The sequence below is a fragment of the Ipomoea triloba genome, chromosome 1, assembly GCF_003576645.1.
Source record: "Ipomoea triloba cultivar NCNSP0323 chromosome 1, ASM357664v1".
NCBI classification, from domain to species: Eukaryota; Viridiplantae; Streptophyta; class Magnoliopsida; order Solanales; family Convolvulaceae; genus Ipomoea; species Ipomoea triloba.
This window is the reverse complement of record NC_044916.1, coordinates 35,093,716-35,109,700: the sequence shown is the minus strand read 5'-3', so window position 1 is coordinate 35,109,700 and position 15,985 is coordinate 35,093,716. Positions and strand designations below refer to the sequence as shown.

Below are 15,985 nucleotides of genomic sequence, written 5' to 3'. Positions count from 1 at the left end.
AATTAATATAGTTTTTAGGGAAAATCACCATTTTGGTTATTCAATTGTTTTTTGACTGTTAAATGTAGTCTCTAGTTTTCAATTTCAACTAATTTGATCATTAAATTGTTCAAAATTTTGTCATTAAACTCTTCCGATGGACTAAAATGGTGATTCTCCATTTTTTAAATTTATCAATTTGATCATCGAAAGGTTTAATTAATCGAATTGTAAACAATTCGAAGATCAAATTAGTTGAAATTGAAAACTATGGACTGCATTAACGTGAAAAATAATTGAAAAACCAAAATGATGATTTTTCCTAGTTTTTAAACATTTTTTTGTTAGTGTTAATGCATTCGAAAGTCTTAATGCAAGCTTTCAATCTAAATCAATACTTACAAATTGAAGTTTTAAAAGGGTTAAGCATACAATGTATTAAGTGCGGTAAAAATGTGATCCATTTTTAGCATATGAAGTATTAATACAAAATAATAAAATCTGGCAATTATGACTAAACTTATACAAGCATGGTATTGGGATTTTTTAGTTTTTTTTTTAATATAAAATTTGAAGGTGACATGAGAATTTTATAGTGAGTGTTAAATATTGAGATTAGTAATAACTACTCATATTTTAGTGAGCATGATTGGGGGTGGAGAGTTGAGACATTGATGTTAAATGAAGGGCTTTTGGAGAATCACTGGCGAAGGTGAGTAACAGCAATATGTTATTTGTAGAAGAAACAGAATTTGTATGATGTTAAATGAAGGGCTTCTGGATGAAGGGCTTTTGGAGAATCACCTGTTTCCTGTTGTTGCCTTTTACCTTCCTTAGACAAACAAAGAATTTGTCTTTAAGGATTAGTTGGACGGAGGGATAGTAGGAAAAGGCAAACATTTGCTACCAATAATTAACATCATACAGTAGTAGATACAGTAGTAGAGAAGGGACCAAAAAAATGCAACAATACACTTCTTTAGTTACAAATGAGACCCTATTAGATGGAACCCAAAATAACTTCTATATCTTGAACATACTCAAATAACATTTTATTATATATTGATAAAAAAAAGACATTTTATTATATTTTTTTAGAATTGTTGTTGTTGAACAAGACCTGAATAATAATTTTTAACAATTTTAATACTAAATACTAACTTTGAATAGATTAATTATCATTATAAATTTGTTTTACCAATAAAATATTTTCTGAAACCAATATTCATGAAATGTTTTAGCTTAATCCCGACAGATCAGCCAAACACACCATTGCTTCGATATGTGTAAATTACCGTTGAAGTCATCGTTTCAAGTCAACAAAAAAAAAATTAAAAAAAAATAAAGCGTTTAATAATCCCCGCAACGTGCCGAACACAACGGTAACCATAATCTTTTAATAATTTAATGATTAAAAAAGTCTGAGGATTTCTCGTCTGTCAGATCACCCCTTGATATACGTGTACGATTGAATTACCTGACACGGTAACGAATAACAAAAGCGTGTCCAGCTATGACTCAATCACAGCCCGCACTCTGCTGCTGAGTTGTTAACCAATGATTCATTACTGGAAAATCATTTAAATTAAATAATTTTCCACAACCGACTTACGCAAATTAAAATAATATTTAAAATCCCATTTTCTCTCTCTTTTCCCGCCTATATATACATCTCTTCCCTGCTCTTTCAGGACTCATTCACTCATCTCTCCATTCACAAATATTTCTTCTCTCTCTCTGCCTATACATACAATTTCTCTGCAAAAAGAATCGAAGTTTGTTGAACTTGAATTATCGTTTGAGTAGAAAAATGGCTTACTTGAGAGTTGTTGCTGTTATGATGTTGGCCTTGATGGCTGGATCTGCCTTTGCTCAGGCTCCAGGAGCCGCACCAGCTGCTTCACCGAAGAGATCTCCATCTCCGGTCGCATCTCCGCCGCAGGAGGTGCCGGCACCGCGTTCTTCTCCAGTGTCCTCGCCGGCTCAGACTCCATCTGCCGCCGCTCCTTCTGAGTCACCACTCTCTTCTCCACCGGCTCCTCCCACCGGCACTCCTGCCGTGTCCCCCGTCTCCTCCGTCGCTAATCCTCCATCCATCGCACAGACTCCCGCAGGCGATGCTCCTTCCTCCCCTCCCAACGCCGCCGCTTTGAACAGAGTCGCTCTCGCCGGATCTGCTGGTTTGGCGTTCGTCGCTGCCGCTTTGCTGTTCTAAATTCTCTGATCTGCCTGAGATTCTTTTCACACACACCGGAGTTGATGATTTAGGGGTCTATATACTCATATTTTATTGTATTCTTTGTATTCATTGATTTTGACGGTGGTGATCACAGCGATTGAGGAGATTTAGATCATTATTGTTACCATGATTTATATTATTATGATTTTTAGCATTTATTATCGTAATCTTTGCTATTCTTTTACTTTGTTTTAACTCCCATTCATACAAAAATCATCGACATATAATAGAGACAAATGATCTATTAAACAAAATGATCGATTAATGCATTCTAATAGAGACAAATGTCTATTAAACAAAATGATCGATTAATGCATTCTAATCTTTGGTGCTTAACGCCAGTGCTTAGCAATTCGAATTTGAATACTCCGTATTATTTTCCTGTAGATATACAATCATATCTTATCTTCAGTGAACTGAAATCTGCGTTGTTGTGCGGAAATCGTTAGGTGATTTTTCTGTATTTTAAAATCGTCGCGTTGGGTTCAATTTCATGTTCTGTTACTTAATTTGTTTACCAAATACCAGTACAAATTATGATTTGTGCGCTGTAAATATCAGAGTCGTGTTGCTCGCTGCTCCACCTGCTCTACAGCTTCAATCTTACAAAAATTTATTGTGCGTTATGATATTATATATTTGGTTGAGCTGGATTAAATTAATATTATTATTTTTCTTTTTGACAAAATACATAGTATCAACATCAAACTCCAATCATATTCAACTCGAATGAACTTCAGTCTAATAGTCTGTTCCACCCCAATTATGTTGACATATTCAACTCATGAACTTTAATCTAATAGTCTGTTCCACAGGTAAAAAAAATTAGCTCAAATTTGTTCAAATGCAAAATATTTTGCAATTATTATTAGAAGATAAGCACGTTTGAAAGATGATAATGTTACGAATTCTTTGGCTATGAATTCAAGAGGGCGTTTTGTTTTTGTTCCTACAAATGCTCAGAGAAGTCAAAAATCAGTCGCGTGTTATGTTTTTAGTTGCAGATAAAATAAAGTATGAATTCAAATTTTATTATTTGGTACACTAATAAAAATATAGAATTATTAGGAAGACAATTTCTACTAGGGGTGAAATTTGTAATTTTTCAAGTAATATAGAATTACAATTTATTCTAACCAAAATTTAAAATTAAGTGAAAATAATTGTATCTTTTCTCTATCAAACATCTCATCAAAGAAAGTGAAGAACAATCAAGATTACTAGACTCGTGGGGACTGGGCTACGCTTGAATTGATCTTCATGGGCCGCCTATTGTATCGGACCATGATCACATATACTTCTTCATGGGCTTGAATTGGGCCATGATCATATGTTAATGAATCCAAGCAACTGTCGCCTACTCACCTAGACTTGTGCATCCACAAGAAAATTATGTTGCAGATAACTTCTACCTCTCATATGTCTTTACTTTTTCTTAATTTTATAGTTGCAGAAAACTAAACATCTTTTTGTCCTCCCAAAACGTTGAATCCCTAATCTCAAGTGCTGCCTACACTCATAGAATGGAAGATGTAAATTACAATAACTCCGGGTGACTCAACAAACAAAGTTAAACGCTAATGTGTATAAGGAATCCGTCTACTCTGAGCATATCTCTCACACCGACTAAACATCTTTTCTATTATGCTGGGTGCGTGGTGTACGTTGAGGAAAATTTATTCTTTTGTTGCTAAGAAACGAAACATCTTTGACTTTCTAATACATTCACATTTGCAATTCAATAAAATCCCGTTAAAAAAGAAGAGGGTTTTAATAATGCTCTAATGGTCCAATTATTGTTACTACAATCATGAATTATAATTAAATCTCAAAGACTAGTCCAAAATAAAAAAAGGTTTGAAAAGTTTAAGCATGAGTTTCGACAAGACTAAATTAACCTCAATTTCATGAAAAGTAAATTAATATATAAAGAAAAATTCTCAAATTGTCGCAATATATAAAAATAAATCCATGCAATCATACATAACAATCATTACAAACAGAAAATGAAATCTGTAGGATAAGGAAAAGAAGGCCTATCCCACCCCCACCCCCACCAGGTGGGAGAGTTGGCAGAGAAGGGTAGTTTGGACATAGTACAGCACTGCCTCTGTCCTGACTCATGAAAGAGCCACATGAATCATCACAACAACCCAACCCATCAACATAGCTAGCAACGGAGATAGGGTTCCGGCCGAATCCGGGATCGGAACCGCGCCTCTAGGTAGTGTATTATCCGTAGCAGTGGGGATTCCCGGGGCGGCGGTGGTGGTGGTGGGAATCCCGGCTGCGCCGCCGCTGGTGACGGTCGGCGGACTAGTAGTGGTTCCTGGGCTGATAGGTGTAGTGGCATCAGCTCCGCCGTCCACGGTGACCTCCAGCTTCATGCCGCCGCCGCAGTGGCCCATCACACTACAAATGAAGTAGTGCTTACCCGCCGTCTTCAGTGGAATAGTGGTGGCGCCGCTGCTGTCAGTGCTTATGGAATTCCCCACCGTGCATGACTGGTAGTCACTTGGACTCACTTCATCCACTGTGTGACCACTTGGATAGTTGAAAACTAAACCCAAAAAAAAAAATCATCATTTCATCATTATCCCTCATAATGGGCAGTTACTATGTAAGAGTGTACATTGATAATATAAATCTGCATTGTGATTTTAGCTAGTAAAAGACTATAAAAAGATAAACCAAATTAAATTACTATAGTTGACTGGTTCAAACCAAAATAATCAATAGACTGGAAATATTGCTCATAATTTTTACGGAACATTATAATTATAAAGTATAATTTCACTAATAAATTTAAATTATAAAACTATTTATTATAAAACTTACCAAGAGAATCACCAACTTTGAAAGTTTTGGTGGTAGACCAGGTAGCATAATCAACGCTGAGAGCCCACCCGGAAGAGTCTCCGACAGTGTACACCGTGCTCAAACATGGTACAGCAGACAACATCATACCAAAAATCAAGCATGCAATTCCAACATTAAACTTCGCCATTTTACTCTCTGTTTTTTTTGGGTGAGAGAGAGAGAGAAAGATGGTTTAATTTGTGGGGGAATGTTGATGAGGAAGAGAAGAGGAAAGCTTACTTATATATAATGATAAGAATGAAAGCAGTGGAGTGGAGTGGGTTACTTAATTTCATATATGATTGTGTTAGGGCAGTTACGTTTATTCCATGGGGGGTGGCTTTAAGAACACTCTCTACCTAATTCCTTAAAAAGTTGGTCTTATTGGTCTTTGCGTTCTCCTATGAATTGAAGAATTATTATCGAAAGGGTGGTGAAGTGGATGGCTTCTCATTGTCGCCTAAAATAATTACTCCCTATTATTGAAGAATTTATCCTACAAACGGTATGTTACCAGTGAAAGTGTTGGTTTCATTTTACTTATAAGAAAGTCAGCAACTACTATCCGAATGTGCATCTTGAGTAAAGCTTGAGATAAACTAGTAGTCTACTGTACTCACTACTCATATTTGACTAGCTCAAATTCAGAAAGCCATTGGCAAAAATGACTATTCCTAGATATTAGGGTTTAAGTTTTAAGTTTGTCATGTCTAATCATTATGCATGTATGTGTCAATTTTTTATTTTTTTTTTAAATATGGTGACTATATATAATTCAATATTAATTAATTGATAAGTCAATCGATATAACATGATGAATGATTCTAATTATAATGTAAACAATCAATATAATCACAATACTTTTATACGTACTAATCACAAATAATGAGAGTAAAGCTACATAGTATTTCATCAACTAGAATTGTTGTGCTAACGGCGGTCAAACTTTTAACTATTAAGGTTTTGAGCTCAAAAGCTTTGCTAATTGGTAGAGAATTAAAATTTATGTTACCATACTTTTTGGATAGCAAACCATGGTAGATGTTTTAATTTAAGAACAAGTGATCCCACGGGCTATCATGAGAATTTTGAGTTGTTGATGGAAAGTGATCCGTTCTTTACATTCTGAATTTATAACAATTATATTATGTGTATGGAGAACTTGATTCTTGAAAATGAGATGGATTAGGCCATTAGGGCACATGAGTTATGATATGAAAGGGTGAATTTTAACTAGTTAGGTCGGACAATTAGCTTATAACTATAAGATTTTAAGTTGAACTTTAATTTTTATAGGAGTTGTTTATTGACCTTTTTTGTTTGAACGGTGAACTATAGACACCATAACCTAGTTTATCTCATGATTAAAGTAACAATAACAAAATTCATAGGGATTGCAGTTGTAAGCAAATGATTCTGGAAGAAAGTAGGGAATCCATGTTCACCTAACAATGCACTCAAGTGGGTCCCCATCAAGAATTCTTCCTCTTGGTGGGTTCGATTATCTTGAAATGGTTGGAGCCGTTAAGGTCAGACCAACTGCCCCACTCTGCACCTTAAACATATAGCTCACTGAAGAAGAGTTTACAAACAAAAATATAAACACAGATTCCACTACTTCAACCTTGACTTCATTACAAAGCAACACTGAATAAAAAAAAAAAAAAAAAANAAAAAACATTAGGATTAAACTGGTCTATATATTCTCAAAATTGTTTATACAATAAGGGTAATTATTTTGAATTATTTAAACAGTTAAATTATGCACGAATCTATTCGCGTCAAAGATTCAAATCATATGGCGTTGACAAATGTTTAGAATGGGCATCAAATCTCACCTAAAGGTTAGGTAGAGTTTCGACATCAAGCATACTTTTGATGTGAATCGATCTCACCTAAAGAGAAATTTACATCTGCAGCTGCAGTTTTAATTTCCACCCAAGAGGAACAAGTCGAAAGAAGAATCATGAAACATCGTCACTTGGCTATTCAGACTACACAGTCACGGTTCTTGGATTCCCTGCCTGCTACAAATTAAACATAATGCTATGCTTCATATTTACTCATTTATGTGTTCAACGAAAACCATCCATCCACTGTGACAGAAAATATCATCCATGAAACCGACATCCTAATTCCTAAAAACGTTATTCTACTATCAAGTAACCACAGTTGCCAAGGTGGCAACGCTAGCTTTGATCAGTCCGTGGACCGCTGTCCAAGTGTCCACATTGCATTGTGGACCAAGGTCACAAAACGACATCGTTTCAATAAGTCGGAGAAACGGCTCTTATAAATCTCCGTGGCTGATACTACAGTTCATCTCAAATGATACTACAGTTGTGTTGAACCGATATGCAGTGATACTGTAGTTGGGGACTGCAGTTGCGCGGAATGGAGGCTGTTTCATCTGTCTGTTTTTATTAATCAAAACGACGTCATTTTGTCACTTAGTCCACCATGCTTGGTGGATAAAATTTGCTAGCTTTGATACACAGGTTCTTACAATACTCCATTAACTCTTGGTTGGGCTCAAAACGTTATTCTATTATCAAGTAACCACAGATGCCATGGCCCAATAGCTTCATGGGCCGATACTAGAAAATAGCATTGGGCTTAATACGCAGTTGTCCAGGTCAACGCCTCAACTCATAATTGATTATTCATCTCCTGGCATATTCTGATATATTTTTATTATTTAATTATTAAATAGACTCTTATAAAATTTTATGAATGACTAAATAATATAAACGAGTTTATTGTCCGAAAATATCACTAGAAAATAAAATAACGTTATATTTTACAGGAGCACAATAGTCAAACAAGTGAACATTTCATAGTCTACGCTGTCGTCTACAAAACTAGAAACCATTTTTCGTTAATCAAAATTAGGGCTTCTTCTCCTCGACCGGCGATGTCTTCGCTGGCTGGTTAGATCCGTGGTGAAGGAAATCCTCCAATTTATCATCCAATTCCTCCACCTAGTTTAAATGACAAATTAAAATCACCGCTTAATAAATAAAATTATGATACTTATAATTTATTAATCTTGAAATTTGGTAAAAACTAGAAATGGAAATAAACCACCCACCTTGTCCATAAGGTCCTCAACTATTTGAGCATCTTTGGCAGTTTCCTCGGCAACATGTTCGATGGCCTCCACGATGTCTTTGAGTTTGCCGGCCGGAAGATTCTCCTTGAAATCTTCCGCCGCCTTGTCCACTTCGTGCGCCACGTTCCCTACCACATCCGCCACTTTCTCCACCGTCTCCGCCGCCGCCTCAACTTGCTCTGCACCGGACCAACTCCAAATTTAAACACCCATAAAAAACACACACACAGACAATATTTTCTAAACAACAATCGATACTCACTTGACAATGTCAATATTCTTGCTGTAATCAAAGGTATTGCCACACACAATCCTGTAGCCCACGCTAACCTGCAACAACGTTTTAGCCGCTAATCACTAAACAACATATATAAATGTTCTTTTATCTTAGAGATCAGAGTTGAAAGCTACCAAGAACCATCATAATAGCATTTTTTTGGGCTTACCAAGAGTTATCTTCAGAAGATGGCAAAAAAGGAAGAAACCCGGAAAGAAAATCTCCAGCAACTTCCGGAGTGGCATGAATAATCAAGGCCCTGATCTCCAAAAACACAATAAATGAAGGAGACAGAAACTATAAACAGAAATTAAAGAGAGATCTCATGATCTGTACAACATACCTTGATCTTTTCTTAGCAGAGCTTCTGAGGTTGCCTGGGAACGAGGATTGATGATGTTGAGATATGATTTTTGCGTGACACGATGGGTTAACAAAACCCAGTGTCTGAGATGTGTTTATGGAACTGGAATGGGGGATGGAGATGGAAGAAAGAAGAGATGATGCAGCTGCCATGGCGATCCAACCAAGATTTTCACTTTCTTCCCAAAATAAACACTTTGATTATGATCTGCCAGTTGAAGAACAGTCCTGGTTATTGATGTATATTAAAAAACAAGTTGGTAGAGATTTGAGGAGCTAAGATGAATTAATAATACAAGTGTATATGTATATATAATTATATATCTAGGAAGCTAGCTAGCAAGCACTGCAAGTAGTCAGGTCTTGGTCAATGAAAAACTGAGTTGGAATATAATTATTATTATACACTTAATAGTGGGAATGCATGCGCCTAACCGTGCCATCTTTTTATTTTATTTTTTTTTTTTTTGAGTTGGAATTTTTTTAATAGTGGGAATGCATGAGTTGGAATTTTTTTTAATTTTCTTAAAAATTTGGAGTGAACCACCATTTGAAGGTATGTGATTTATTCTGCTCCTGTGTTATAAACTTAAACTAAAGTATGTATTAGAGTAAATTCTTTTTTTCTGTATAATATTTTGTAAATTACATGCACTATAAAGGCTCTACTACAAATTTCATCTATCAAAAAGATACTAACAAAAATTAAACTTGTAATTTTTTTATATGAGAATCATGCCGTGCATATTTTTTTAATTAAATTATTTTTGGTAGGGAACATACCAAGAACACGTGATGGTAACTGATCTATATCAGACCAGCCGTCCTCGTGCTACTTTTACGCTATTCACGCTGCTCTATTATTGGTCAACACTGTTTGTATTTCAAGTTTACACGAAAAGTTTCTTTGGTGATATAAATTTCTTTGTAATTTTATGTAAAAAGATATTGACTTCAATTTATATTTATAAAAGAATAATCTCAACTCTAACACGTTTATATAATTATAAACGGAGTTTTCTTTAAAAAAATATTTATTCTAATTTTAACTAAAACACATTAAAATAGGGAATGTGATTCTTGTGAACTTTCTCGTAAATTAAAGGAAAAGTATATAGAATATAGTGGCTATGTATATAGTGCATACAAATAAAATGTTCCGTTCAAATCTTGTGTAGTAAATTACAAATTGAAATATTGTCACAAATGAAGTTTAAACTGATAGTTGTAATCGGGCTAACCCATGATCTTTAGCATGAGATTGACTTTAATACCAAATTGAAGCATGTATTCCATCTCGACTAAAAATTTAAACTAATGGTTGAATAGCACATTTATATATATATTATGAGAATAACTTGTGTAAGACTGTCTCACGAATTGAAACCCGTGAGACGGTGTCACACAATTGTTACTCATATATTATGTGTTAAACGACGAAAATATCTCTTGTAGAAGAAGCTCTATTATTGACACAAAGTACCAGTCACATGAATTTGGATTAATTTGATTTTTTTAAAAAAAATAATGAATTTTATATTATTCGGTGAGCACAGATGTACCAACTCATTACATATATATATATATTACATATGATTGCTGGAAGTTATGCACCCAAAAAAATGTAATTAATTACATGATTAAAATAAACGAACATGTGACCCTCGTGTGTGTTCTGTTCATCCGGGATTGTCAAGCATTCCTATTGTAATTCACTTATTTGACTATATGATCTAGTAGCTTTAATTTATATTTGATGGTTTCTAAGTTCGAAACCCACTGCAAAATTTTAGCTAGGGGTAAAGATGTGAGAACATGTTGAAACGGACTATAATAAATAAATAAATAAATGAGACTTGTATTCGTGCTTTGTAGCAAGGTACGTACATTTTTGGTCTTGTATGTATAACTTTTGATTATAAGATTAAATTGGTATGTATATAGTACAAAACATTGATGGATAATTGCAAGATTATAATGGTCTATAATTTCAACTTAGAATAGGGTTTCATTCTTTCTCCAAAGGACTCCATCCTTTTAATAAACTACCAAAATATATAATTAGATTTCGTATCATATAGCACACCCCGCCAATATCGTAAATGTGATAGCCTCAATTGTACTCTTACAAAGTGATATTGACCGTACTCCATCTATCTATGTTGCACACTACTAGAAGGATCACACTTGCATGACACAACCTCGCATTGTGCATGAGCTACTCCCGGCCTAAAGGGGACTTAGCTTGTATTGTGCACACTCCACACCTCATCACCCTTGGCTTCTTCAAACTTATCTATCTTTCGAACTTTTCGTTAGCTCAATATCTCATCAACGTAATATTTATATTACATTAAAGCGGCCTGTACAATCGTATTTTATTATAATACATCCATAAATTAATAATATAAAAAAATGTGTACAGAGCTACGAACAGATGACTAAAGACCAGCAAGCAATATAATAATGTTTCATATGCTGCATTTTCCCTCCATGATTAATTCCAAGAATAAGAGTAGACAGGTGCATGTGCAGACATGCATGATGATATGATGGGTATAGCCCAGGTCAGCTTTACTTTCATTACGCAAGTACTCGTGAAAACTGAAAATGACGAAAAGACAAAATGTACAATGAGTAAGCCCCACTGCCTGTTTGTGACTGATGAGCTGAGGGCATATTATTAATTACTCGTAATAAATATATATATATATATCACTTTCATTCCATCTGCAAAACCTTATTGTTAATTTAATTACGTGACAAGAAACTGGGAATCAAGATGCATGCGTAAAAAGAATATATCAGGGAATCGATCCAACAACCCGGCCTTACTCGACAAAAAAACATAAGAATTATTAGCGAATTTAATGATTCTTTTTAGAAGATCAGAAAAGAATACTTGTTTGCCTGGGGTTGCATACAGATCAACAGGAACAATTAATTGCAAATTAATAATATAATACATGGATCGGATCGGATCGATTTCATTGCATGTTTATGCTGCTACTTCCGCAGGCTTAGATGCTTCAACCCTGTCTAATACAGCAATGGGCTCCAGTCTTTCCACAACTTTATCCTCCATAGATTTAGTTGCTTCATCCTTCTTTAATTTGGCAATGGACTCCAACTTTTCCTCCACTTTATCTTCTATTTCTTGAGCCTGCATATAAATTAATTAAGACCAATTAATATTTAATTAAGGTTTTTTTATTATTAATTTGGCTCTTTAATAAGTCAATTATGTGTACGAGTAGTGTACAATATTTTTTTTTTAGTAACAAGGAAAACCCGCAACCATATTACTCATGGTGTATAGTGGGTAAAACCTTGTCTTGTGACTTTAGTATACATAGAAACACAAGGATGTAAATTAGAAGGTCAATAGGTTGTACAGCTTCGCTATGAGTCAAACTTGTAATATTGTAGTTAACAAGTTAATATATAGCTTGACCAACTTGGTTTGAGTTGCTCCGAGTTGAGTGCACAATATTTGACTTTAGGTTAATTTGAGCAACTTGACCATTATTTATTGTAATATATGTGGAAACTGGAAAGTCAGATCCAAGGCAGGCATTAATGGTGGATTGTTTTTCAAGCAATTTGAGCATTTGACATTGACACGAGAAAATAATTAATTAATAATTTTGAATTTGAATTGCAAGAAGGGGAAAATTAGGGCAAACCTTATCAATCATATCTCCCAATGTTTCAGCACTCTTATCGATTTTTTCAGCCATATTTTCCACAAACTTGGCAGCATCTTTGAGTTTCCCTTCAGGAAGATCATCCACGATCTCCTCCACCGCTTTGTCTACCACCTCCGCCACCTTCTCTATGCCGTCTGCTATTTCTTCCACCGTTTCAACTAGACTGTCTACCGTATCTATACATACATTCAAACAACAAAATTAAATAAAATTACATTGCTATATATATAAATAAAAATACATAATAAAAATATTTAGTCAATTCAAGTGTTCTTACTTTTTAGTTGCATCCAAGGCCCCAATTTACCACGAAAGGAGGGTAGAATGATGCTTAGAATAATCCCCACAATCCAACCTTTCCTGCCATGATTAATTTTCAATTAAACTTTAATTAATTTACTCATATTATTTCAGATATATATATTTTAGAGTAAATATGCACGAACTTACAAAGAATTCGAAGATGGAGGGCCAGACGGCGATGGAACTCCAGGTTGATCACCGTTATTGCAGACAATATAATTCCTAAAACACAAATGATCTATGAGAAAATCGATTGAAGCTCGAAAAGAATCGCAAAACAAAGGTCTCGATCCAGTTTAGATTAGTAATCATAGGAAAAACAACAACAAGAATATTATATTACCTCTTAGATTTGGCATTGCTGATCCCAAGAACCGGCAAACTTAACTGTTTCGAGATCGTGAAGGTAAGATTAGAATGTAAAGAGAGATTATGAGACCTAAGACAGTGCTTATTATTATAGTAAACAGCGCTCGAAGAAGAAGAAGGCAAGAGAGTTGACATTGCCATTGACCCTTAAAGGAGAGTACGTCGTTGTTCAATCTGTAAGAAGTCGTGAAAAACTATGAACTTGGTAGTTATCACGGGTTGGTCTTGGCGAAGATATATCGAGAGTAGTTGTAGAAAATAAGGTTTATATATATAAGCTTAGACTAGCCAGCTAGCAGAAGATAAGGTTTTTATAATGACTAATAATGAGGTTTTAATGTTAAATTACTAATATTTTACTGCAACTAATTGCGCACATGTAAACTGTTGTGTTTCAACGTTACTACGTGGTTGGTTCCTACGAAGGTTCTGTCGTAACCAACTAAAGAAGAATAACATTTTAAAGTGAAGTAAATATCATTCTGTGATTTTTTTGGATATATAATATATTGTGGATTATAAAAAGCTGCATGCAACGCATGGGCGGCTAACCTGCTAGTGGGTAAATATTAATCGTCACTGTCACGCGGTTTGGTTTTGAAAATTGTATTGTATAGCATATACCACAGTCTATTTAGTCAATGTCCATGTACGTTGACTACAATTACTTTTTTTTTTTTTCTCTTAACGACCAGAAAAATTCATAGTCATAACTCATAATATGTGAATATGTATTGAATAAATCTTGCCTTATAACTATAATTGACAAATAATAACTATAAGGATGTAAACCAACCAAATTACTTCTAACTGATTGATTAGAAATTTAGAATTACTTAGCTAGCTTGCATCCCAAATTCCCGGGCTCCCCATCCCACTAAGCTATAAACTTCTTTTATCCTCTCAAATTCTCCAATTCTCTCATATATTTCAAACTATGTTTTCTCTATATTGTTGGCTCACGTTTAAACCCCATTTAACATACTTACTAGTTTCTCTATCTAGAACCATACATATATACGCCATATATGCTATAACAAGATAATTTGTCATTATTAAAATCTATGCATATTTTTCAAGTTTTTTTTTTGTTTTTTTTTGTTTATAACTACTTGTTTGGTTAATTTTTGTTTCATATTCTATTGTTTATTTTAAATAGTTGTTTTGTTTGATTCTAGATAATGCATATCAATGTGCATTTGTTTGGTTAATTATATATATGCAGATTTGTGGTTATGTGATAAATTTTGATATTTAATTTAACATGCATGATAATGTAAAAAATTTCTTCTACCAATAGAATCAATACATGTGAAATAAATTTTTATCCTTGAATATACAATTATACACTTGTCATTTTGCATATGGGGTGGTAGGGTGGGTGTTAGTACTACTCCATTGGCTATTGTCTATTGAGTCTTACTTTTGAATTGTCTTGACCTATGATGATTCTTTTCCCAACACGTCTCTTACCATTGGGACGGGTCTGTGAGGGTGAGTTAGAACCCTTTGATTTTTTTATTTTTTTTTTTATTTTTTTCCCTTTCTTTTATCCCCTCTCCTTTTCAAAGGGAGGTTTTGTGTTTGAGCTTTGTTACTTGGGAGGTTTTGGTAGCCATGAGGTGTAAAAAGATGTGAGGGTGATGGAGTTAAAGACACATATTTTCTCAACACACCCTAGACTCTTAACAGGAGCATTAAATGATACGGTATTCAAATCAATACTCTAGTTTCTCCATAAAAGCTAATTTATGAGTGGGGTTTAGCCTCAACTTAATACCACTCTACAATATCTTGTTGAGTTGATATGACATCAGATACAAAGTTACATTTTAGATGGAGTTGGCAGCAACGACAACGAAGACTGTGGTAGCACAGATGTATATTTTGGGTCTTAGCCGGACTATTTATTTATTCTTTGTTTTTGGGCTTAATTTGTATTATGATCATGGTTTTGGGCAAGATTTGTCCTATACTTTTCTTAAATTTTGGGTTTTGTTGTACGATATGGAGCTTTTTGTATCCTGGTAAAATTATGAAACATACGAATCCACTGCAAGTCGAAATTAATAAATCAGTTAAAAATTTTCACAAATCCTAAATACCGGAATGTTTAGTCAAGTAAATTGTGTTTTTTTATGTAATCATTACGGAGTATTATTTTTCATAAGAGAAGTTACAAAGTTTGTTGAATTGGGTTACTTTAACTGCTGAGGCGCTGAACACTCAATTCCACATGGGCCTGGCCCATATTCCATACCCGAACTTGTAGCAACTAGCAGGTTCAACACTTGAACCACTTCCTATGTTTTCTAAACAAATAATGCCACCCATAAAACTACAAGAAATTCCCATGTTAGACAACATAGAGAGAGCGCTCCACTAAGGAGGGAGGAACTGAAAAAAGTTCAAGGATTGAGCATCTTCAATAATTGTAATTTTTGAGGATTTTTGTTATGTTTATTGGATGTGGTGGAGAGAGAAAAGATGAAAATCGATTTTACAATAAAGAATTTTTTGTGACGGACACAAATAGTATATATCACTTTTTATTTTCATTTTCCTTTTCATTTGTTTTAAATAATTTCACTTTTTTTTTTACTCTCATCCCTTCTCCCTCTCCTATTTTTGGCACAAAAGAAACTTATGAAAAGCCTCAAAGTTGGGGTTGCGATGCCCTAAAGAGATTTCCCTCTCTCACTATATTGAAATGACTGTTTTACTATAACTAATAAACTATAACTATTGAAAATTTGACTTCAATGTGTCGTGAA

At 34.3% G+C, this 15,985-nt stretch overlaps 4 protein-coding genes across 4 annotated transcripts; 1 reads left to right on the top strand and 3 right to left on the bottom strand.

Annotated features, from left to right (window-relative positions):
* The first annotated feature begins 1,670 nt into the window (after window positions 1-1,670).
* Window positions 1,671-2,385, top strand: LOC116018042 (classical arabinogalactan protein 5-like). The gene has a single exon (XM_031258597.1). It carries the CDS (start codon window positions 1,790-1,792, stop codon window positions 2,192-2,194), a length of 405 nt encoding a protein of 134 aa, XP_031114457.1. The 5' UTR covers window positions 1,671-1,789; the 3' UTR covers window positions 2,195-2,385.
* Window positions 2,386-4,137: 1,752 nt separating this feature from the next.
* Window positions 4,138-5,321, bottom strand: LOC115997156 (blue copper protein-like). Its single transcript, XM_031236664.1, has 2 exons — window positions 5,057-5,321; window positions 4,138-4,778 (listed from the first exon to the last, which is right to left on the bottom strand). The coding sequence occupies exons 1-2, from the start codon at window positions 5,223-5,225 to the stop codon at window positions 4,339-4,341; spliced, it is 609 nt and encodes a 202-aa protein (XP_031092524.1). The 5' UTR covers window positions 5,226-5,321; the 3' UTR covers window positions 4,138-4,338.
* Window positions 5,322-7,809: 2,488 nt separating this feature from the next.
* LOC116019551 lies at window positions 7,810-9,126 on the bottom strand. The gene is made up of 5 exons (XM_031259818.1): window positions 8,810-9,126; window positions 8,636-8,725; window positions 8,452-8,519; window positions 8,169-8,368; window positions 7,810-8,058 (listed from the first exon to the last, which is right to left on the bottom strand). Exons 1-5 carry the CDS (start codon window positions 8,980-8,982, stop codon window positions 7,966-7,968), a joined length of 624 nt encoding a protein of 207 aa, XP_031115678.1. The 5' UTR covers window positions 8,983-9,126; the 3' UTR covers window positions 7,810-7,965.
* A 2,486-nt stretch (window positions 9,127-11,612) lies between these two features.
* LOC116020796 lies at window positions 11,613-13,466 on the bottom strand. Its single transcript, XM_031261337.1, has 5 exons — window positions 13,186-13,466; window positions 12,990-13,064; window positions 12,817-12,899; window positions 12,516-12,715; window positions 11,613-11,992 (listed from the first exon to the last, which is right to left on the bottom strand). The coding sequence occupies exons 1-5, from the start codon at window positions 13,350-13,352 to the stop codon at window positions 11,828-11,830; spliced, it is 690 nt and encodes a 229-aa protein (XP_031117197.1). The 5' UTR covers window positions 13,353-13,466; the 3' UTR covers window positions 11,613-11,827.
* Window positions 13,467-15,985: the final 2,519 nt, after the last annotated feature.

Coding starts and splice junctions, on each gene's coding strand:
- LOC116018042 (XM_031258597.1), top strand. CDS start 1,790: ATGGCTTACTTGAGAGTTGTTGCTGTTATGATGTTGGCCTTGATGGCT.
- LOC115997156 (XM_031236664.1), bottom strand. CDS start 5,225: ATGGCGAAGTTTAATGTTGGAATTGCATGCTTGATTTTTGGTATGATG. Junction 4,779..5,056: donor CAAAGTTGGTGATTCTCTTG/GTAAGTTTTATA, acceptor TTTTGGGTTTAG/TTTTCAACTATCCAAGTGGT.
- LOC116019551 (XM_031259818.1), bottom strand. CDS start 8,982: ATGGCAGCTGCATCATCTCTTCTTTCTTCCATCTCCATCCCCCATTCC. Junction 8,369..8,451: donor AAGAATATTGACATTGTCAA/GTGAGTATCGAT, acceptor GGTCCGGTGCAG/AGCAAGTTGAGGCGGCGGCG. Junction 8,059..8,168: donor TTGAGGACCTTATGGACAAG/GTGGGTGGTTTA, acceptor CATTTAAACTAG/GTGGAGGAATTGGATGATAA.
- LOC116020796 (XM_031261337.1), bottom strand. CDS start 13,352: ATGGCAATGTCAACTCTCTTGCCTTCTTCTTCTTCGAGCGCTGTTTAC. Junction 13,065..13,185: donor AGCAATGCCAAATCTAAGAG/GTAATATAATAT, acceptor TTTGTGTTTTAG/GAATTATATTGTCTGCAATA. Junction 11,993..12,515: donor TGGGAGATATGATTGATAAG/GTTTGCCCTAAT, acceptor ATTTATATGCAG/GCTCAAGAAATAGAAGATAA.